At 53.0% G+C, this 20,135-nt stretch overlaps 1 protein-coding gene and 1 long non-coding RNA gene across 2 annotated transcripts; one reads left to right on the forward strand and one right to left on the reverse strand.

Annotated features, from left to right (window-relative positions):
* Positions 1-2,311: 2,311 nt before the first annotated feature.
* On the reverse strand, positions 2,312-7,158 carry LOC129045129 (uncharacterized). The gene is made up of 5 exons (XR_008504889.1): positions 6,993-7,158; positions 4,546-4,640; positions 3,760-4,075; positions 2,585-2,650; positions 2,312-2,428 (listed from the first exon to the last, which is right to left on the reverse strand). It is a non-coding gene; the product is annotated as an uncharacterized LOC129045129 (long non-coding RNA).
* Positions 7,159-8,922: 1,764 nt separating this feature from the next.
* Positions 8,923-12,511, forward strand: NKX2-3 (NK2 homeobox 3). The gene is made up of 2 exons (XM_054436869.1): positions 8,923-9,470; positions 10,983-12,511. Exons 1-2 carry the CDS (start codon positions 9,113-9,115, stop codon positions 11,714-11,716), a joined length of 1,092 nt encoding a protein of 363 aa, XP_054292844.1. The 5' UTR covers positions 8,923-9,112; the 3' UTR covers positions 11,717-12,511.
* Positions 12,512-20,135: the final 7,624 nt, after the last annotated feature.

A 20,135-nucleotide genomic window follows, 5' to 3' on the forward strand; every position in this document is an offset into this window, starting at 1 on the left:
CCTCTGAGCCCATTAGTGCTTGTAGAAAAGCCATGAACAGTAGCTAGTTCTGTCCATATGGTCATTGGTGGTGGGATTGCTAATGTTATTGCTGTCAGCTGTATTATTTCTATTGTTACAGCCGCTCACTACCAACCCTAAAAGGTAGTCGCCATTAACTCCTTTATGGAAAGGAAACAGGATCAGAGAGGGTAAGTGACTTGCCTAAAGTCACACAGCAGGTGTGAGGCCAAGCGGAGAGATAAGAAACCAGGCAAATCCAATGGCCAGATGCTGTCACCCACCGCAGAGGTAAAAGGAGAGAGGGCACAGTTTAGTGCAGGGCGAGGCCTGGGTGAGAGAAGGACACCCACCTCCAGGGCAGGTCCCCAGCAGCTGATTTATTTGCATTCCAGCAGGGACGCTAATTGACCAGATCTTTATCTCAACACGATAACAATGACATGAGACTTCAGGGATTTGTTTACAGCAGCTAAAAATGATGCATTTGTGGGAGTGGGAAGCTGGGTTGGAGTGCGGGTTTTGTTTGCGGCTGCTTTAGCTTCAGAGGGTGGGGAGTGGCTACTGGGGGAGTGGGGAGGCTGAGAGGAGGCTGCTGGTCATTCTGAGAGTATTTCCTAAAACTAATGATTAAGAGAATTAGTCTCCTTGTTTAAAGACCCAAAGAACACAAAATTTGATGGACAAATAATGCTTTTCTAAGTGGGAAAACAAAGGGCCTGGGAACCCAACTCTCCGCCAACCTCTGCTCAGCTAGAGGAGAGGTTCGGCACCTCTGTGCCTAACAACCGCCCCTCACCACGCACACCCCCAGCCGCCACCGCAAGAACCGTTTCTCCTCGCATAGGTGCGGAACGCTCTGTAAGTGCTTTTCTTAATCTTTAAGGCAGGCCTATAAAGTCCACATCATTATTATCTTCTTTTGTAAGTGAGAAAACAGCCATTTAACAAGGTTGAAGGACTGGCTCAAAATCACAAGACTACAAAAACAGCAGGACTCCACACCTAGATCTGGTGGACTACAGGGCCAGTGCTCCAGCCCAAGACAGAGGCATGAGTTGTGATTATGACTTAGAGAAAGCAACATCTCCCTGGGCCCCATCCCAAACTCAACCTCCTCATCTATGGACTCTCCTTGCAGAGGAGGGTGTCACCGGGGCAACCCTTGCACATGAATGTTCAGGAGGTCTGTCTACAGCCACTCACATGCATGCTTACTGACTTACCAGTTGTGGGAGGTATAAGATATTCACATCTGCCTGTGTACATGCTCACTTATGTGGGGGCACAATACATACGTATATATACACACGGGCCACCCTTCTACTATACTCATGTAGAGGGCATGACACATGGAGTTTTTAAAAGTCTAAATTTCAGAATATTTCAAGGTAGTTTTATTACTTTCAACAACACACACAGTCATTACAATTCTGCTAATAAAATCTATTCCCTCTTCTCTGACTACAGCTTAGACAGGCCCTTATGGAACTACTTTGTACAAGACTAATTGTAATGACCCCATAAATTGCCTTATAGAAATAGTGCATCTGATAGTCATGGAACTTAATTTTCATCTTGGATCATATAAACATTTCTCTCCAAATCTTATGTCACTACCAGTAATTCACATTATTGTGGGGCGGGGTGGGTGGGGAAGGAAGGAGGGAATTTAGAATGAGTGTTGGCCAGCCCTACGTTAATGACCACATGATCTGAAAGAGCAGAGCTTTAATGTGGAGTCTACATTTATGGGGAGTCCGGAGTGCCTTCTTCCCCATGCCCATCCACATGTGCACTCACTAATGTGTTCACACAGGAAAGCACTTTCCTCTTCATTCAAGGAGAAAGACAAGTCTGTAGAAACATTTATATCATGTCTCTATCCACCTACTGGAAACCTATATTTCTCAGGAGAGGAAACTGCCACCAATCTCAAAAATATGGCTGCAGCTGGAAGGTAAAGGGTAGAGGGTGGCTGGCTGCCTGTCTGCTATGCATCTGGGGAGCCCAGCTCCCAGGGGAGAATGCATGAGACTTAGTCTCCTCTCAGGAGGCCAGTGACTCAGTGCCCCCCACTGGCCCCAGTTAGGGAAAAGGTAGGAGATTACTGGTGGACCCAGAGCAGCTAGAGTGCTCTGTCCTTGGCTGGTGTGAGAAGCCAGGGACCCCATTCTTTTCTCTTAGATTTGGCTCCTGCACTTTAAGGGAATCTCTGAAACACCTTCCAGTTGGGGTGATCTCAAGACAATACAACCCCCAGTCTAAAGTGGGGCTGTTGGGAAAGAAAGGAAGGTCAGTTTGCTCTCACCTGTGTGTGGTGCAATGGGGGTGGGTGTTCCTGGTCTGGGAGCCCCCATCTGCTCTTAGGGATGCCTGGGGCCCAGGCCTCATGGTCACCTCCAGCTCTGTTCTGGTTCTCTTGAGACTGCCACAATAGAAGGAAATGGAGAAGGATCTGCCTGGAGTGGGGATTTCCATGGGGATGGCAGCCAAGCCTGCCACCTGGAGCCCCACAGACCAGCTAGGGCCCACTGCTGAGGCCATGGGGGAGTGGCGGCTTGGGAGGTGGGAGAGGTCTTACCAGTTGGAGCAGGGCACAGAGTAGCTTCCCTTTCACAAGCCCAGGGGTGCATTTTCCTGAGCAGCCCTGAGGGTCAGAAGCAGAGGGGTGGGATGGGGGAAGGAATGTGGGGCTCAGGAGTGGAGTCTTGCTCAGTCTCACCCCACCTCGGCGAAGCCCTCCTGTGCTGCCCTGATTCCCTTCACATCAAACATCTGCAGGGTCCACGATCAAAAAGCCTGAGAGCATCAGAGTGGAGGGGGTAAGAAGGGAGGGAAAAGAGGAGAATGAAACAAGATGAGGGGAAGAGTGAGAAAATGGGCAGGAGGGAAACAGGTGGGGAGGAGTGGAAACAGTGAGAAAGGAAGCTGAGGAGATGGGGGAGGAGATGAGGAAGAAAGGAAGTGGGGGAAGGGCAGAAGGGAAAAGGGGTGGCAGAGTAAAATGGGCTCCCTCAGAGAGGAAGGGGCTACGAAGGGAAAAAGGCTAGCAGTGAAGGAGAGGAGGAGAATTGCAGGCGGAAGAGCGCGCGCGTTTTAGAATCCCCGACTCAGAGGCTCTGCCTGGCCTCAGGATGTGGCGAGCCTCAAGAGGTAAGAAGGTCCTCGCCTCTGGTTGGCAGGAGTGCGGAGAGGTGGAGGGGAGTTCGAGAACCTAGAGGCAGGATCAAGGACAAAGGCCCACCTTGTGCGGGCCGACCAAGTCTCCCCAGTCCTCTTCGCTAGGGCCCCAGGCCCTTGGCGGGCGGATGGAGAGAGATGCCCCAGGAAAAAAGCCCAGCATTGCTAGGCCCTAAGTGCACGGGCTTGCAGACGCGGCGCCAGTGGCCGGCAGGGCACAATGAGGCTTGGGGCCCTTACAGTCGCTGCAACCTGGAGGTACCGAACCGGGGACCTCCGACCTGACATGCCGGCGAGGCTGCGAGGTCCGGAGCCTGGACCTGGTTCCTAGAGAGCGCCACTCCTTCTGACCCCTGTGGCGTGCGTCCTGGCGCGCCGCACCCGCCTGGTGCCTCGGCCCACTCTGTTGTTCCCTGGCTGATTCTGAGCAAGGCCAGCAGCCCACGGCCCCACCCGACCCCCACATCTCCGCAGGGTGAGGCGAGCCGAGCCGGAACTGCGCCGGGGCAGTGGTGATGGCTGGGCGTCCCTGCAGCTTCAGGGGCCAAGGGCAATCGGGGGGCTAGGCCCGCAGACCTGGCCGTCTGCTGACGCAGCGAAGGTCTAGCGGAACCTTGGGGATCGCTCTCCCAGTGCGGACCGAAGGCCCAGACCTCCAGGCTGGACGCGGCGAAGGCCGCATAAGACGTTACTTAAACATGTTACTTAAACAAGACTGCAGTAAACGTTTCTTTCTAAGTGAGAAAGGTCTTTTTCGTTCTTAGACGGTTTGAAGGTATTTGTGCCAACGTGACCCCCAGGGAGATTTGGAGGAAGCTTTCTACGTCCTAGGAGGCTGAGATCCCACGGAGCCGGTTTACGGTTGAGAGCAGACAGTTTCGAGTAGATAGCGCTGGAAGGGACACGAAGAATCTCTCTTGCTTCTTGGAACGCGATAACCACATTTCTCTCTCTGTTCCCCCGCTACTAAAAATCAGCAATCCGCACAGAGCAGGCAGCCGCTCTGGTTCAAATGAATTAATTTGCCCAAGACAGCAGCCGCTCTTCTGAAGTCAGATTACATTTTTAAAAGTTTATACACATTGAAATTTCGCTACAGAAAGTTAAACGCACGCTAGCAACAACAACAAAAAAGTTAAGGAATGTATTCAGAATTCCAATTTAATCCTCAAGTTAAAACTGCTCACTGAACACCCAAATAGCACACGCAAACAGTACAAATAAATGTCTGTATACAGGAGTCCTTTATTTAGGTGTTTTTTGTTTGAAAAAATATTGAATTGATTTTCCTTCAACAAAGATACAGTCTTTTCGACATGTTTTATTAACAGAACTGGTTTTGGTAAAGAAAGTGTAATTTACATTTTTATCTTTAAAATTTTTGGAGGGGCAGATCCACAAAGATAGCTGTGAAGTCCTCTCCCTGAGAAATCGAAAGTCACATTCTCAGCAAGGACCTGTAATTTACAAAGAACTATACAAATTACTGTATTCAGACTAATTTTCTCCCAGGTAAAAGAAATGGTGGTTAATTTAGAAAACTCAATTCCAAATAAAATTTAGGAAAATTTGGCATTCCTGCAAACACATGCAAAACAAACTGAGTGCTTAAAACAGCATTTCAAAATCTCTTTTATGAAATTCCTTCGACAAGAAAAAAACCTCCCAAGAAATTAGAACAGTTCAATGCCTTCTAGGACTCACTAACCCAGTTGACATTTCTTTAAAAGCACAAAATGTATTCACCCGTCTTGCAATTAAAATGATATTGCTTCTGAATTGCTTTAAAAAAAGGATAGCTTTCTAACATTCCTTAACAAAAAACCAAAGCAAAGCACACTTGCACATACACACAGAACACACACCCCACCACCACCACCACCACCACTACCACCAACAAATTAACAAAAACCCATTTAGTGGGTCTCTCTCTCTCTCTCTCTTTCATAAGTTGACATTGAAAATGAAACCTCTAGGAGAGCAATAAAAAAAAATGAAAAGATTCACCTGAAATGTTCTGGCTATCTGAGTTCATCACAGGATGATTTTTTCATGCTTTAATAGAAAAATCTCTTCTGATTGTAGTGTTACATTGTTACATTTGATTAGAAAGCCACGATAACTTTCAACTTGTTTGCAGCCTTAGTTACATAATTAAATGACAATTTGAAAAGTTGAGAGACAACGGGATAAGCAGTGGCATTTACAACTAAAATTATCCATTATCTGCCTATATTTATATGTGCATTAAGCAACCTTTGTGTAGACAATAACAGCTATGAGAACACTTTACAGTTTTCAAAAAATTGTCACATTTTTCATTTGATAATGCATTTATTGTAATGGCTAGCATGTGGTTTTCCTTAAAAAAAAAAAAAAAAAAAAAGGTACAGACGTTTAGGCATCTATACAGCACTTCCCCTTCAAGGACTTTGCCACCATTTACTGATGATCTTTAATCATAGGGTGGGGGAGAGAGCTTATATAAATGTATGAGGTGATGAAAGGGTAGGAAGGCAGATACACTCGATTAAAATAAAATCAAACGCTTCCATGGATGCAGCCATACTTACTTTATCTGACAGTAATTAGCTAAACTGTCTGGAACGAAAACCTATTATTAGTAGAGCACAGCTCGAGGATTTCGAAGATCTGCTTTTCAGACAAGAGAATGCAAATGCCCCAGAAGGCGATCGTAACTAGATAGGCGTTGGAACCAGATCCCACTCTGATAAGAGACTCCTGCGGAGCGACTGCTGCTGTACAACTACCGCTCTCGAGTTCTCCTCCCTTCAGGCCCGCGGCCGTCGCGGGTACAGGCTGCGCGCGCGGGAAAAGGAGGCCACCTAGATGAGATTGGCCTGGCGGGTATCCCTGCGGGGAAGCACGGCCACTGGGGAACCAGACCAAGGGAGTCTGAACAATACTGAGAGGGTAGCTGGAGACAACCCAAACTCCTGCTCTGGGCATAAAACTCAGATCAACCTTAGGGATGCTGTAGCGGATAGAGGTTTTCCGCAAGCTGGAACAACACTGCACTGGGCTGGGTATGGGGAAAGGAAGCGGCGATAAGGCCTAGGCGCCGCTCGCTAGGCCCCTTCGCCTGGGAGTCCTCACAGGCCCTGGTGGCCTACTGAGGAGCAACCTGTCCAGGGTCCTCAAGAGACAACCGCTTAGGCCTGGCGCAAGGTACCTGGCCCGGGGGCGGCTGGGGCGGCGGAATTTGGGGTAGAGGGGCACCCGTGGGCCTGCTGGTGGGGAGGAGACAGCCTCCTGCATGAGCTCACAGAGGCGCCCTGGTGGGCTCCGGCGGCTGCAGAGCGTCTGTGGGCGTGTATCGGCGATCAGGCGCTGGAGGGGCGCTTTGTCCTGGTCGCAGTTTTAAGACCTGGATTGTTGGGGCTAGATTTATGTAAGGCTTAGGAGCGAAGCGAGACTGAGAAGCAGGGGAATGTAACAAGGAGAAATGCAGGCTTCGGTTGGAAACTGGGGAGAGAGAGATTGTTTCGATAGCCTTTCTCGTTTTCTTTTTCCAGAATCATGAAATCACCCGAGGAGAAGAAAACTGGGGACTAGAAGAGAGCAGAAACATTTCCCCTGAGACAGTTTTGCCCCGGAGGTGGGGTGGTGAAGTGGGGCTGGAGCTCAGCTTCCTGCTTTTATGCTCGGCGGCCACCGTGATGCACACACACTCAAGGTCCGCCACCCCGCAGTGCCGTGCACCCCTCTGCCCCCACCTCGGAATCTTTGTGTCCCAGCGCTCGGGATCCATAGCAAAACCAGGCACATTCCTCCCTCTGCAGACTCACCGCCTGGTTTGTAGACACTGGTCTCCGCCTGGGGCGTCAATAGTTTCAGGATTTAAAGCAGAAAGACACCGGGCGCCCCTGTGGCTGAGGAATGGCGGTTCCAGCACAAGACTCTGCCCACAGAGGGTCTCTCCCTACTGCCTGCGGGCCGCCTCCACCCTAAGTACTCCGGGGCGCACGTGGCCCGCGCGGCATCCCAGCTCCCCGGGCGGACCCAGGGGCTGCCTCTCCACAACATTTCCGCTCCCTTCTGCAGAGCCCCGCCTCTCCCACCTCCCGACAGGCTGTTCTTTCTCCCTTCAGCCTTGGGCACCCACTCCTGTCGCCGTTGCGGGACCCGCGTGGCAGCCCTCCACCCTCGCACCCACTCCCAGCCGGTGTCTTATGCCGCTCGGAGGCAATGTCCACCGTCCCTGCACCTTTCACCTGCCCCTTCCAGGTGAGACGGGTATCTTCCCACTCCGCCATCCTGACCGCCAAAAAAATGCTTGGATTGGCTGGGGCCGGATGAGGACAGCCACGGTTGAGCTGGAGCCGTTCCCTATTTTTTTAAGGCCAGCGCTGCACACGGGTCTTTCTGTGGCCCTCAAAGCAGCGCCCGCTGCTCCTCACTGGGCTAGGCCTGGTAGCGAGCAAATGCCTATTGTGGAAGAAGATGGTCCCAGAGTTTCCAGCTCAGAGTTTCCAGAATCTGTGGGGGACCGCATAGACTCCCCCAGAAAACAACCAGGGCCTCATGAAGGTGCCAGAAGGCGTGTAGGTAGAGAAATTTTAAAAGCCTGTCGGAGAGGCAAGGCCTACATTCAGGCTCCTGATTTCAATAGGCGGAAAAGAAGGCTGCCAAGGCTGGGTCACCTCCCTTGTGAGGACAGATCCTGCTCTCAGTATGTGCCACACTCCAGCCACGCACCACCAATGCAGTCAACAAACACTGCTTGACCTCCCATACAGAAAAGCAGTCGTTGACACGTACTGAGCGCTTAACACGCGTGAGGCCCTGCACTAAGATTCTGGTATGTTTCGCCTCATTCAACCCTAGCAACAACCAAAAAAGGTATTACTGCCTTCGTTTTATAGACGAGGAAACAGACTTAGAAATGCCGAAGATCACACACTGACTAGGCCAAGCAAGAGCTGTCGAATACCAAAGTTTAGTCATAACTCTATCTTCCTTTCACATACTGCTCTGTGCGGCTGCTGCCAGGGATACAACGGCAAAAGCAACCCCAGGACACTGCCCTCATGGAGCTTACAGTCTAACTGGGACGACCAGGCGGCACATACAGCTATAGAATTAAGTGGGAAGTGATAAGTGACATGCATGTCCTTTGCTAACACAAGCTGCAAGTTCAGAGCCTGAAAGAGGGGACTTCCGGCTAGACGATCTAGGAACTCTTCCTTGGAGAACATTTTCCACTCGTGGAGGCCAAGGGTCAGAAACATGTTCCAAGTGGAGAGAAAGCTTGAGCAAAGGCAACAAGTTGAAAACGGACATGTCGCCCACCCATAGATAGATAAAACACTCCATCTCCTCGTGGATCCAGCGCCCGGTATTTACCCGCCAGGAAGTTTTCCTGCCCCGCGCAGCAGCTGAAAAAAACACACTCCTGGGGCATCCTTCCCTGGCGTTGGTTCGTGGACAGCAAGCCTCCCAGAACTGGCCTAGGTCGGGAAGGTGCAGCCACGCGGGAATCAATGGTTCAGGAACCGGATCAGTGCAGCCTCGCCCGCAGCGTCTCGGACTTCAGGACTCTATACTAGTCCTTGTCTATTTCTGGTAGAGCCGCAACATCTCACTCGCGGAGAGCAGGAGGCGTGGCCCAACATGAGCCGGAACCTATGGGGAGGGAGGTTGGGGCGCCAGCCCCGCCCCCCGACGTGACGCAAGTCTCCGGGACACAGGCTTCGGAACCCGGGCCCCAGTCCCTGCAGTGGCTGTAACAAAACCCAGACCCCCAGGTCCCGGCCAATGGAGGCGATTTAGACTGGAGTGGGACCGCGTCTGTCAAAAGCCCGACTCGGCAGCAGCGGCGGAGTCCAGGAGGAGAGCTGGAGCCGCCGCGCTGCCTCCCCGCCCCCGCCGGGATTTATTATTTGGACTGGACAATTAAGTGGCCCTGATGATGTTACCAAGCCCGGTCACCTCCACCCCTTTCTCAGTCAAAGACATTTTGAATCTGGAGCAGCAGCAGCAGCACTTCCATGGTGCGCACTTGCAGGCGGACTTGGAGCACCACTTCCACTCTGCGCCCTGCATGCTGGCCGCAGCTGAGGGGACGCAATTTTCTGACGGAGGGGAGGAGGACGAGGAAGACGAGGGCGAGAAATTGTCCTATTTGAACTCACTAGCCGCAGCAGACGGCCACGGGGATTCAGGGCTGTGTCCCCAGGGCTATGTCCACACGGTCCTGCGAGACTCGTGCAGCGGGCCCAAGGAACATGAAGAGGAACCCGAGGTCGTGAGGGACCGGAGCCAAAGTGAGTAGAAGGGGAAAGAAAACTCACCCGCACACCTGGAGCAATGGCAGAGCGCACACAAACAGCCCACAAACCTTGCCAGCGCAGCTGCCCACCCCTTTACCCTTTGGCTGGGGCCATGCCTCCGCCCTGGTCACCGACAGCCCCACAAAGCGCAGGTACCTGTAAGGGAGCCGGGGTGGAGAGACAAGGACGAGGTGACCCTGACAACTACTCCCCCCCAAAGGGGGAAATGAGGGAAGGGAAGGTGGTTACTGCTGCCCTGATGCTGAGAGGCGACGTGGGCTCAGCGCCTGGGTCCTCATAACTGGCAGTATTTTTGCTCTCCCCCACTCCAAAGGCTCTTCCCCCAAAAAGGGCAGGAGCCTGGACCTTTTTCGTTTTCCCTCTAGGGTGAGGTGAGTTCTCTTAGCCCAGGGCAGCCACCCCTTCTTCTCCGAAAAGACAGCCCAAGCAGCCTGTGTCTCTCGCACCGGCAGGGGCAGGAACTTTGGTGGAGGCCAGCTGGGCGGTTTCCTCCCTTCTCTGCTTGGAGCTCAGCGTCCTTGAACCCGTGGCACTCGGTAGAGAGAGAGGAGATGATCGGAAAGTGCGTGGGAACAATGTCTATTCCGCGCGACCATAGCTCTCACATCCCTAAGGCGCCAGCCTTTTTTGAAAATCCGTAACGTTTTGCTTTGTGTCCCAGGCTGCGGGCCGAATAGAAAATGCGCCGAACTTGAGTCCGAGATCTTGGCTGCTCACATCGGACGGGAAGTGAATTGATAGAGAGATGGGATAATCAAATAAAGTCCCCAAGGAAGTGTATTTAAGAGGACAGAATCACAGTCTTTCCCCAAGTGGCGGTTTGATGTGGCAGAGGCCAAGGCCTATGCTCTCATAGTTCCCAGAGCCTAAAATCGGCATGAAACTGTCTATAACTAGTCAATCAAACTTCATTTTCAAAGTGCACATAGACGTTGTCATAACATTTGCATGTAGTCTTTTATAAGCCACACACACACACACACACACACACACACACACAAGTCCCTGGGCTATGCACAAGTGTTACACTCAGAACAGATTTTCGCGCAACCCATGCCCACGGGCCCACTCATACCAACACGCCTCACACCTTCAGTTATCCTTGGTGGAGTAGAAGGCAAACGAGTTTGCAAATACTGCAGTCATTATGTAGTTGCAAGCCTTCATCCTGAAAATAGTCATTAGCATGTCGAGCCGCATATTTAATACAGAGTAATCTCTTCTCTCGCAGATGCTCAAGATCCAAATAAACACGCACTAACTACCCCTCTCCATGAAACGCGCCTCCGCCTGCTAAGGGCATTCTTTGGGTACTGGGGCTGTTGCAGGGTCCCACAGCGCCAGGAGCCACAAACGTTCCCAAAAGTCCAGCCATTTACTACCGCACGCTCTGCGCAGCCACCAAAAGGGGTCACGGTGCTCCAGTACAGGAGCCGCGGTGCGGCCGGGAACAACTAAGGACGCTGTTGTTTGCTTCTTCCGCAGAAAGCTGCCAGCTGAAGAAGTCTCTAGAGACGGCCGGAGACTGCAAGGCGGCGGAGGAGAGCGAGAGGCCGAAGCCACGCAGCCGCCGGAAGCCCCGGGTCCTCTTCTCGCAAGCCCAGGTCTTCGAGCTGGAACGCAGGTTCAAGCAGCAGCGGTACCTGTCGGCACCCGAGCGCGAACACCTCGCCAGCAGCCTGAAGCTCACATCCACGCAGGTGAAAATCTGGTTCCAGAATCGCAGGTACAAGTGCAAGAGACAGCGGCAGGACAAGTCTCTGGAGCTTGGCGCACACGCGCCCCCGCCGCCGCCGCGCCGCGTGGCGGTCCCGGTGCTGGTGCGGGACGGCAAGCCGTGCGTCACGCCCAGCGCGCAGGCCTACGGCGCGCCCTACAGCGTGGGCGCCAGCGCCTACTCCTACAACAGCTTCCCCGCTTACGGCTATGGGAACTCGGCCGCGGCCGCCGCCGCCGCCGCTGCCGCCGCCGCCGCCGCGGCGGCCTACAGCGGCAGCTATGGCTGTGCGTACCCGGCGGGCGGCGGCGGCGGCGGCGGGACCTCCGCGGCGGCCACTGCCATGCAGCCCGCCTGCAGCGCGGCTGGAGGCGGCCCCTTTGTGAACGTGAGCAACCTAGGAGGCTTCGGCAGCGGCGGCGGCGCACAGCCGTTGCACCAGGGTACTGCAGCCGGGGCCGCGTGCGCTCAGGGCACCTTGCAGGGCATCCGGGCCTGGTAGGGACGGGGCGGGTCATGCGGCGGGCACCCCAGCGCAGCCTGGCGCCGCGGGACTGAAGCTTGAGAAGGGCCTGACCTAAAGGTCAGGTCCCCTCGTTAAAAAAATATATACGTCTAGCTCCTCAGGGCTTCGGATCGCAGCTCACTCGAGGCCTGGGGAAGGGGGCTCAAGGGCGAGGAGGATGACTGGGTCCGGTCGCCAGGACTGTCTCTGAGGCAGAAAAGCCGGCTGGGCGCCGGGGAGGACGATGGCCCCGACCCTGGCAGCGAGGGGAGAGCAGGAGGCTAGGACCCTGGCCACGCTTGGTTCTTCCAAAGCGAGAAGGGCTTCTCTCCCTCGGCCTTTCCGCGGCCTCCGCGAAGCGTTGGCGGGGAGCCCAAGGACGTAACAAATTAAAAGCATGAAGGAGAGAAAAATGGGGGTCGTGGCTTGAGAAATTCCAGGCCCTACGGATCCTCTGCCCCCTTTGAGGGCCTGGAGCGCCATAGCACAGTCGATTTCGTTTCGCAGCTGTCTCCCCTCCGCAGCAGATACCTCGGTCCAGATCTCCGGATTGTCAGGGGACGCAGGACTCTTCGAGGAAAACCAGCCGAATGAGATCAAAAGTCGGGGGTGGGGGGAGGCTGAACAAACTCGGGACCTGGTGGCCCACCGGAGGTGTTACCGGGTTTCCTTTCTGTTTCGTATTCTGTATTCAGCACATGTTATCTATCTATATAACTATAACCACACGCCATGTACACACCCGCTGCCACACACTACAGGAGTCAATAAACAAGGTGCAATATTTTCAAATCGTTGGCCTGCTACAGAATTTGTTTAGCTCCAAAGAGTGGAGAGGAATCCTTTAAATAGGGCGGGAAGGGGAGGAAAAGGTGCGAGGGGGAAAGCCATCCTCCGTGGGCGATCGCAGGCCTGGTCTCCCATGAGCCAGGCCCCAGGCTGCAAGTCTGGTCTCTTCGGGGCTTTGTTCATTAATTTCTGTTTACTCTTGCGGGCTGGACAGGTCGAAGGCTCAGGGCCATTTGAAGTCCCTGGCTTTGCCGTTCCCCCTAAGTTTTACCCAGATGCTTGCACTAGCTGTATAGACCTGCGTTCCGTCAAGTCTTGGACTCTGCCGCACTTCGAGGGTCGCCAGGGAAAAGGAAGCCTCGCTCGCAGTCCCAGCTGTTGGCCGCGCGAAGGCGGCTCCTTCCCTGGCTGCAGCCAGGGCTACCAACGCGCCCGGGGGCGCTGCGCTGCGCCCCGCCGCGGCCGAGCTCTCCCCCTTGGCCGCCCTCCCTTCTCCCCCGGCGGCCGCGGCTTTATGCGGCTCCTTGTCACTTGCGGAGAATGCCTGTGCAAGGCCTGTGCTGCCACACGGCCGATTGTGAGCGTGCCAAGGCGGGTGAATGGGGAGGCCTCAGAGCGCCGCGCCATTGTGGGGCCGGGCCTCGCTGAAAGGCGGCTCCGGGCCGGGAAGGTGCGGAAAGAATGGCTTTTTATTGGAGTGCCGAACAAAAGGTGTGGTAGGAAGGCGAGGTCCCCTGCGCGAACAAAAACCCCAGCGCGTCGGATTGACGTCCCCCCCGAGCTCCCCATTGCTTCTCAGAGCGGGGGCTTTGTGCAGCAGTCTGCTCAACAGAGGGACGGAGAAATGTGCGGGGGTTTTGTTCCCCACTTTTTGTGAGCTGGGGGAGGGGGCGGCAGGGGGACGGGGGCTGGGCGGGCAGCAGGGAGGGGCGCGCTGATTAGGCCGGGCCAGCCGGGGCGCTGAGACGTTCAGCGGGAGTCGGTGGCCTGAATGCTGGGTCATTATTGCTACAAGTTTAGCAATTTCACCCTTACAGGAGGGGGTGGGGCTACTAGGCTGTGGCGGGGCCGCCCGGCTGGGGAGCTGGAGAGACCCGAGGAGGAGGAAGAAAAAGAAGGAGGGGAGGGAGGGAGGCAAGCAGGCAAGGGAGCCCTCCGAAGCCCTCTGACCGCCCAGGATGCGACTTGGACACATCCGAAAGGGCCTAGCGGGAGGCTAGAGAAGCGACACTTGGGGGGCGAAGACCTTCCCTCCCCTCGCCTCTCAGGCAGCAGAAAGACCCCAGAGCCGAGCGTGAGCCAGTGCACCAGACTGCCGGTCCCGCAGCAACTCGCGGCCGGGTCCCTCCTCTTTCACGTCGCCCCCGAACTGGGACACAGCCTCCCACCACCGGGATGCCCCAATCCCCTTCCCTACCGCGCTCCCTCTTCTGGAGCCGTTACCTTCCCATGGATTGCTTAGGCAAAGGGCTGGAGAGGAAATTCTTGGCTTCTTACTTGCTTCTCACAGCCTGCAGCTGCAGACTTTCTTTCATTCATTCATCCATTCAACTAGGTATACTGAGCACCTACTATATATTCACTTGTACTGTTGAGTTGCTGGGAACGGTGAAAAAAAAAGTGTCCCTAGACTGGTGGATTTTATTTTCAGGTGTGCAGGTGTGGGTGGAGGGAGGGTGAGACAATAAACAAATGCAAAAACAGAAGACGAATTCTAAAAAGGAAATAGAACCAAACGCAGGGAGCGGGGGTCTTTTCAAGTAGGCGGTGGGGAAAGCCTGTTGAGATTACATTTAAGTCAATGCCTGAATGACAAAAGGAAGTCATTCCAACAGTGCTTTGCTATCTCAGCCTCCATGCCTCTGCACATGCCCTCCCGTCCAGCTGGAATGCCCTTCCACCCCCATTTTTCTGGTGAACTTTTGCCTGTCCTTCAAGGCCAAGCTTCTTTCCTGAACCACCTAAGTAGAGGTAATCATTCTCACATTTGTGCCACCAGAGTCTTAGGTACTTTCCAATATCATAACATGGTGTCATGCAAAGATTTATTTGTCTCTCTCCCTCCACAGGAGGTTGTGGAGGGCCAGGTTGGCATCTTTTCCCTCTGGGACAGGTACAACAGTAGGAGCTCATGGGGCCAGGAGGGTTGTGGGATGCCCTCTGGGCTCCGTCAGCACCTCTTCCCTGGTGCTCCACGGCTGCCTGAATTGCCTGGGTGCTGTTGAGCTGTGGCCTTGGCTGCTAGCTTCGAGGGAAAGGTGGAACTGGAATCTTGGCTTCCCTGGGCCTAGTTCAGGATACTTGGCAACCCATCTCCAACCCAGCCGAAGGTCCCACCTCTTCTGTACCCCCTGATGCTGCCTAAGGACATCCCTGCCCACAATGTTGCACCTCATCCTACAGCTCAATACCTAGAATAGGAGGGAGGCTAAGCCTTTGGTGAAGACCTTGACCCCAGGGCACAAAATTTGGGGCCTGGGGAACACTAGGATGTGTAAGAAACCCAGGACCCACGTCTGGGACCCAATTTGACTTCCCCTACATTCATTAGGTGCGGGGAATGGAAAGTCAGCAAGACCTGGGCTAGCACCCTGTGATAGCTCACTCCCCAGGTGGAATTTCAGCACCTTTGCTCTTGGAACTGAAGTCTCTAGGAATAGCTGCCCTTGCTCCACTGGGGGTTTCCTAAGTAAGCAACTACTTTGCCTTCAATCCAGTCCCTTATCTTGCTGGGCCGTGGCCTCTCGGTGCTCCCAGCACCACACCCCCACTTTCCTTGCTGGGCTTCCTTTTGCCCTGCGTTGGTCTTCCTTCACTCTGCATTCCCTCTTGTTCTGGAAAAGTGGCTTGTGATCCTCACAGAGGAAACAGAACTGGTTCTGTGGATTGGCTTCCGCAGGTTTGCGTGTCCTGAGATACTTGAAGCCAGCCTAGACCAGCCCGCTCCCTACCCTGCTCCGGAGCCTGCAGTCTCCAGGTATAAATAGCTCCCACCATTTCATTGGAGGATTTCCCTATTGCTCATTGCTGGGGTTCCTCCATCAGAGGTTGAAAACCCTTGACCAACGCAGGTACCTCTTCCTTGGTCTCCCTCTCCAGGGTAAAAGTTCCCCTGACAGGACAAACTGCTGCTTCATTGAATTGTCCTGTGAGCCAGAAGGAATCAAAATCCACACAGGCCTTCTAATGACCCATGAGACTTGGAACAGGCCAAGTAAGTTGTTCCTCTGGGCTGTGGTTTTTGAGATCTATGGTAGAGAGAAGGGTGAACCATATGATTTCAGAGGTCACTTCAGGTTCAACCCTCCTGGGTTCCCTTAGATGAGTGTGTAACCCCTCCCCACCCACTAAGCTCAGGGTGGGTTGGCACCACTGAGGGAAGAAGTGGGATAGGTTTTAGATGGCTAGTACTTTTTCCTGCAAAGCCTGATCTTGAGGAGTTAAGAGGATGAACTCTGAAGTCAGACTGAGTCTATTCTATTCTCAGCAGCACCACAACCAGCAGTGGAAACCTTGAATAAGTTAGAAGTGCCCTGAACCTCAGTTTCTTCCTCTATAAAATGGGTATGCTTGTAGCACCTCTTTTTTTTTTTTTTTTTTTTTGCCTACAGTAAAACATGCAAATAGTTAAGGATGCAACTCAGTGAATGTTTATATAGTAAACATTCGTGTATCAATCATTTTGGCTTTAAAAGTTAAATAAGACGATCAAGCTCAATACCTAGGATATTGCGTCTACGTTCTAGGAAGATGTCTAGGACTCTATTCCGCCCTCGAGGCACTCCCAGGTCCCTGGGGTGAGGGGGTGGGAACAGGGGCGCGGGGCGGTCGTGGGAAACAGGGCGGCACAAGGACCGAAAACCCCAGCTCCGCGGGCGCGCGTCACCACAGAGATCCGGCAGAGCCATTGCGGATAAACCTGGGACAGGTGGCGCCCGGCGGGGTCTGCAGGGCTTTGACTTCTGCTGCATCTGGGACATTCCACAGAAGGGGAAGGTGGAAGGACGTTTCCTGGGGGAGGTACGAGTCCTCTCTAGCCCACCACTGCAGGGAGGAAAGAGAAAGGAGTGGAAACCCGTCCCCTCTCCGCGGGGCTTCTCCCGGGCCCGCGCGCGCCGCCGGAGTGACTTGGGGCCGCGCCTCTGCCAGGGTGGGGCGGGGTTGGCAGGCGCTTCCCTGGAGACTCGCCCGTGCCGGAGACCGGGAGGTCCAAGGCCCCAGTCGCAGCCGCCCAGTTCCTCGCTTTCTGGTTCAGGACGCCAGTGGGGACTTCCCGGGCGCCTTCTCCCAACTCCAGGGGCCCGAGCCCTGGAAGGACTGTGATTTGTCCGTGACTGGAGAGAGTTCAGTGCAGTCTGGCCCCGCGCGAGAGGGGAGGATCCTTTCCAACCGCCCGGAGCAGCGCAGGTGCCACGGGGCGGGGCGCCCAGGGGCCGGCCGCTGCTTCCCAGGCGGGCCCGGGGCGGTCAGAGCCAGCTGGGCCGGGAGTGCCCCGGCGAGCCCCGGGAGAGCCTAGCCGACTCTGCGGGTGAGAGTCCAAACTGCAAGATCCAGCAGTCCTGACGGTCGCGGAGGTAGGACGTCCTGGGTGGTGCTTAAGGGGCACGGGGAGGCCTCTGCAGGGAGTCCTGGGGAGGCGTCAGGGGGAGGGGGCACTGATCTCTAAACCGCGTTTGCTTTGTGGAAAATATGCCCCCACCCCACCCCACCTAGATTGTAAGTAACAGATTAATAACAGCTGAGGTTTTCCAAAGGGGCGATTAGTAAACTTATTGGAGTGGGAGATACATACAGAAAACCCCAAGCGTACGGCTCGCTCTATCTTTATAAACGGAACCCTTCCATGCTACCAACTCCCAGATGAAGAAGCAGAACATTATCAGTCCCCGGAAAGTACCCCCATGCTCCCTTCTTGTCACTACTACCTGGAGCCACTAAGGGTAACCACTGTCCTGGCTTCTAACAGCACAGGTTAGTTTTGCCTGTTTGGGAACATTATCTAAATGGAATCATATAGATTGCACTCTTGTGCGCCTGCTTCATTCGTTCGTGAGATTTATCCATACGGCTGCGTGTAGTTGTAGGTCGTTCATTTCAGTTACTTTAGAGTGTTCCATGGTGTGAATATACCACAATCAATGTATCCATTCTGCTGTTTATAGGTATTTGGATTGTTTCTAGTTTTAGGCTGTTGTGAATAGCACCACTACGATATGCTAAAACAGTGTCCAATAGAACTTCCTGCGATGATAAAAATGTTCTATATCTGTGCTGTCCAACATGGTAGCCATTAGTGACATGTGACTTTTGAGCACTTGAAATGTGACAGGTGTGACTGAGGAACTGAATTTTTAATTTTCTAAAGTTGTAATTAATTTAAATGTAAATAGCTAATACGGCAAGAGTTACTCTATTGGACAGCACAGTTCTAGCTTGTCTTTTGGTGACCACAATACATATTTCTATTCAGTATATGCCTAGGAGTGCAATTGCTATGTCTTTTTTTTTTTTTTTTTTTTTTTTTTTGAGACGGAGTCTTACTCTGTCACCCAGGCTGGAGTGCAGTGGTGCAATCTCGGTTCACTGCAACCTCCGCCTCCCAGGTTCAAGTGATTCTCCTGCCTCCACCTCCCGAGTAGCTGGGATTACAGGCTTGCGCCACCACGCCCAGCTAATTTTTGTAATTTTAGTAGAGACAGGGTTTCACTATGTTGGCCAGGCTGGTCTCGAACTCCTTACCTCAGGTGATCTGCCCGCCTCAGGCTCCCAAAGTGCTGGGATTACAGGCGTGAGCCACCGCGCCCAGCTCGCTATGTCATAGATACAAATATTAGCCTTAATAGGGTCTGCCAAGCAGTTTTCTACGGTTGGTCAGACCAATTTACACTCTTACCAGTGTTAGCACCATATGGTCCCCAATACTTAGTATTTTTATTTCATTTCTCTTTCATTTTAGCCATTCTGGTGAGCATGTAGTTAAAAGAGGCTTTTGTTCACTTTTGTGTAAGATTGTGAAATTGCCATTTAACCATAGTGAAGAAGAAGAAGATGATGGTGGTGGTTGGGGGTTTCTTGGAGGCTGAGAGAGGCCATGTGAGTCTAAAGCCCACCCTTTTCGTGACTCCACCTTGCAGTCAGACCTCCCGCTCAATCACTTTCTCCGATAGGAACTAGACCTAGGGCATCAGCAGGACTTGAGGGAAGGGCTGTGTGTTTGCAGATTATCCATCTCCCATAGCTCTTGTTACTTTATGCCTTCTCAGAATCAGTGTCCGCTCTTCTTTTACTGCTACTCATTAGAATGCCTCACCAGAGGAGATGGTGAACTTGCTTGGCAGGCTGCAATCAGGGTAGAGAAGCCAGGTTTTGTTCTGGCCACAGTTTTAGTTTGTGGCTTGGCTTTGCCATGTGTAAAACAGCATTAGCAATCCTTGGGGCTAGACATGATGGCTCACATCTATAATCTCAGCACTTTGAGAGGCTGAGGTGGGAGGATCACTTGAGGTAAGGTATTTGAGAGCAGCCTGGGCAACACAGTGAGACATTGTCTTTACTAAAAATAAAAAAAAAAAAAAAAACACTAGCTGGGTGCAGTGGTGCGTACCTATAGTCCCAGCTACTAGGCAGGCTGAGGCAGGAGGATTGATTGAGCCCAGGAGGTTGAGGCTTCAGTGAGCTATGGTCTCGCCACTGCACTCCAGCCGGGGCGACAGGGTGAGATTGCTCAAAAACAAAACAGGCTGGACACGGTGGCTCACACCTGTAATCTCAGCACTTTGGGAGGCCGAGGTGGATCGTTTGAGGTCAGGAGTTTGAGACCAGCCTGGCCAACATGGTGAAACCCCATCTCTAATAAAAATAAACACACACACACAAATTAGCCAGGCATGGTGGCACAGGCCTGTAGTCCCAGCTACTTGGGAGGCTGAGGCAGGAGAATCGCTTGAACCCGGGACGCGGAGGTTGCAGTGAGCCGAGATCGCATGACTGCAGTCTGCCTGGGTGACCCAGAGAAACTCTGTCTCAAAACAAAAACAAAAACGAAACAAAAACAAAAAACAACCCTTGGGTGTGCTTGCTGGGAAGTAAAGCAAAGTCAACCCTGTGGAGGCAGCAGGGAGATTTCTTACTATGTGTCAGGCTGTGTGTGTGTGTGTGTTTGTGTGTGTGTGTGTGTGTGTGTGTTGCTTTGTAGACATTCTCTTTAATCCTCAGAATAGCCATGTGAAGATTCCTTATTTACACATGAAGAAACTGAGGCTCAGAGAGATTAAGTCACTCTCCCCAAGGGCCACAGCAAGTAAACAGTAGCAATAACCTCAATAGGACTTTTCACCCAGTGACACTAAGAACATTTCTGTTTTCTACCTCTCTCCTCTGGGTAAACTGACTAGTGCAGATCTTGAAATTCTGGATGAAATTAGATGCCCTATGCTACACCTCCTTTTGTATGGACCTAGGCTGACCATTGACCACCTATGTGTTGGAAATTAAGCGAAGTGTTTGTTATGTTAAAATACCAGTGAAATTCACTTTGCATGATACAATGAGTTCTTGGAAAGTTGTGTGCAAAGAGCTTTTTGCCATGGGTAGGGAGAAAAATTGAGTACATTTAAACTCATCACTG

The sequence above is a fragment of the Pongo pygmaeus genome, chromosome 8, assembly GCF_028885625.2.
Source record: "Pongo pygmaeus isolate AG05252 chromosome 8, NHGRI_mPonPyg2-v2.0_pri, whole genome shotgun sequence".
NCBI classification, from domain to species: Eukaryota; Metazoa; Chordata; class Mammalia; order Primates; family Hominidae; genus Pongo; species Pongo pygmaeus.

Excerpts from the sequence above, each read along its gene's own strand:
- NKX2-3 (XM_054436869.1), top strand. The coding sequence starts at position 9,113 with ATGATGTTACCAAGCCCGGTCACCTCCACCCCTTTCTCAGTCAAAGAC. Across the intron at positions 9,471-10,982 it reads CGTGAGGGACCGGAGCCAAA|AAAGCTGCCAGCTGAAGAAG; the intron begins GTGAGTAGAAGG and ends CTTCTTCCGCAG.